We start from the raw sequence: 2,113 nt of genomic DNA on the forward strand, positions 1-2,113 counted from the left end.
TACTTATCTGTTAGATCATACTGTGATCAGACCTACAAACACTGACGATACTTATCTGTTAGATTATACTGTGATTAGGGCTACAAAGCCTAGAAATGGTTAATGGTTTGATAGTTTACAATTAAAAGTAGGTTTTAATGCAGTGGGTACCTCATTACTAAATATGTGTTAGTTTTAGTGTTACACACAAAAATTTCACAATGTTATTTATCATATGCAAAAAGAATAAATCCGAATGCTATATCTACAGGGTGTCCGAAAAGTTTGGAACCATAGACACTTCAACAAATTTTACAGAATGTGTTCCACGTGCTGTCTTTGTAATTCAAAACAAGTTTGGATTAATAGCAGGATTAACTCAACCTTCTCGTGCTTTGACAGCAACATAATCAGTCAAATATCTGAAATTAAGAAAAGCTGAAAACCACTTATGGTTCTATAATTTTTGGGTACCCTGTGTTTAGCTTTAATTTATTTATTTATTTTTTTAGGGTTTTTTTCTTCTAAGTTAAAAACTTGAACTGTTACAAGATAAAGGAGTGTAATGTTAACAACGATTATTTAAACAATAATCATATTTTATAAACTAAAAAAACTATGAAGATGTCCGTTGAAAAGCTTAACATTTATACTTTAATCCTGTCAAGACACAAGAAATGTTCATAATATCATTTTATAATTGTTTTGTTCACAAAAGGTAATGAATGAAGATGTGAGTGGGCAAAAGAACCGTGTTCGGAACATTCTGGCCACTGCTAAGAAGTTGATGAGAGAGATGTCAACAGAAGACTTAAACCTCATCAAAGAAAAGTCTGATGAACTAAGAGACCTCTCAAACAGTGTCAGCAGTATGTGTCTTGAGCGTAGGAGTGCCTTAGAACAAGCCCTGCCATTGGCTGAACACTTTTTTGACACCCATTCAGATTTAGCACCATGGTTAGATGAAGCAGAAGCTGAGGCAGAGATGTTAGAGACACCAACACCGAACGTTGCTCAAATCACACGACAGCAAGATAAAACACAGGTATTAACTGTATTAATGTTAAAACTTCAACTATGAAGTGAATTTCTACCGATGATTACGGACATTAGTGATGAAACAAAGAGTTTAAATCAAGTGGCAACCAGTAAAATGTACTATTGAAACAGTTTTGTAAATTTCTAAAGATCAGATAACTTACGAATAAAATTTCAGATGAAAAGTGTGTAGCGAACTCTTAAACTTACAACAATATTCCGATTTTCTCTTCAGATGCTATTGCAGACAATTAATGATCACAAACCTTTGGTGGACAAACTCAACAAAACGGGTTCAGCCTTACTGAAACTTTGTGGTGAGGAGGAAGGCGGTAAAGTTCAAGAAATAATGGATTTTGATAATTCTCGTTATAACAGCCTCAGAGAGCTAACACGAAATAGACAAGAGAAACTGGAGGAAGCTTTACAAGCTACATCTCAAGTAAGTAACTAGAAATCTATTCATTGACAATGGTAGTCCTTCTGTTTAGTAGTTTTATTCAACTTAACATACTTCATGAGTGGGATTTGGGTGTGTGTGTGTGTGTGTGTGGTGGAGGGCAAAAACTTAATTATTAGGAATGTCGCGTGTAAACTGTATCCTGCAAAGAAAAAACAAAGTGGAGCAACTGTTCCCTCTATCCATCCTGTGACATCACTTAGTTTAAACTGTATCATGCAGAGAAAAAAACGTAGTGGAGCAACTGTTCCCTTTATCCATCCTGTGACATCACCTAGTGTAAACTGTATCATGCAGAGAAAATAACGTAGTGTAGCAACTGTTCCCCTTATCCATCCTGTGACATCACTTAGTTTAAACTGTATCCTGCAGAGAAAATAACATAGTGGAGCAACTGTTCCCTTTATCCATCCCGTGACATCACCTAGTGTAAACTGTATCCTGCAGAGAAAATAGCGTAGTGGAGCAACTGTTCCCCCTTATCCATCCTGTGACATCACTTAGTTTAAACTGTATCCTGTAGAGAAAATAATGTAGTGGAGCAACTGTTCCCCTTGTCCATCCTGTGACATCACTTAGTTTAAACTGTATCCTGCAGAAAAAATAAGTGGTAGGGCAACTATCTCATCTGTGACG

At 35.9% G+C, this 2,113-nt stretch overlaps 1 protein-coding gene across 1 annotated transcript in view; it reads left to right on the forward strand.

The window, feature by feature from the left end:
- Positions 1-2,113, forward strand: part of LOC106470392 (microtubule-actin cross-linking factor 1-like) — a 47,019-nt gene that overhangs the window by 16,205 nt on the left and 28,701 nt on the right. Inside the window, exons 20-21 of the mRNA XM_022398990.1 lie at positions 698-1,024; positions 1,253-1,459. Of these exons, the coding sequence (XP_022254698.1) occupies positions 698-1,024; positions 1,253-1,459 (534 nt within the window). The remainder of the gene's footprint in view (positions 1-697; positions 1,025-1,252; positions 1,460-2,113) is intronic.

Source organism: Limulus polyphemus, unplaced genomic scaffold (assembly GCF_000517525.1).
Source record: "Limulus polyphemus unplaced genomic scaffold, Limulus_polyphemus-2.1.2 Scaffold3980, whole genome shotgun sequence".
NCBI classification, from domain to species: Eukaryota; Metazoa; Arthropoda; class Merostomata; order Xiphosura; family Limulidae; genus Limulus; species Limulus polyphemus.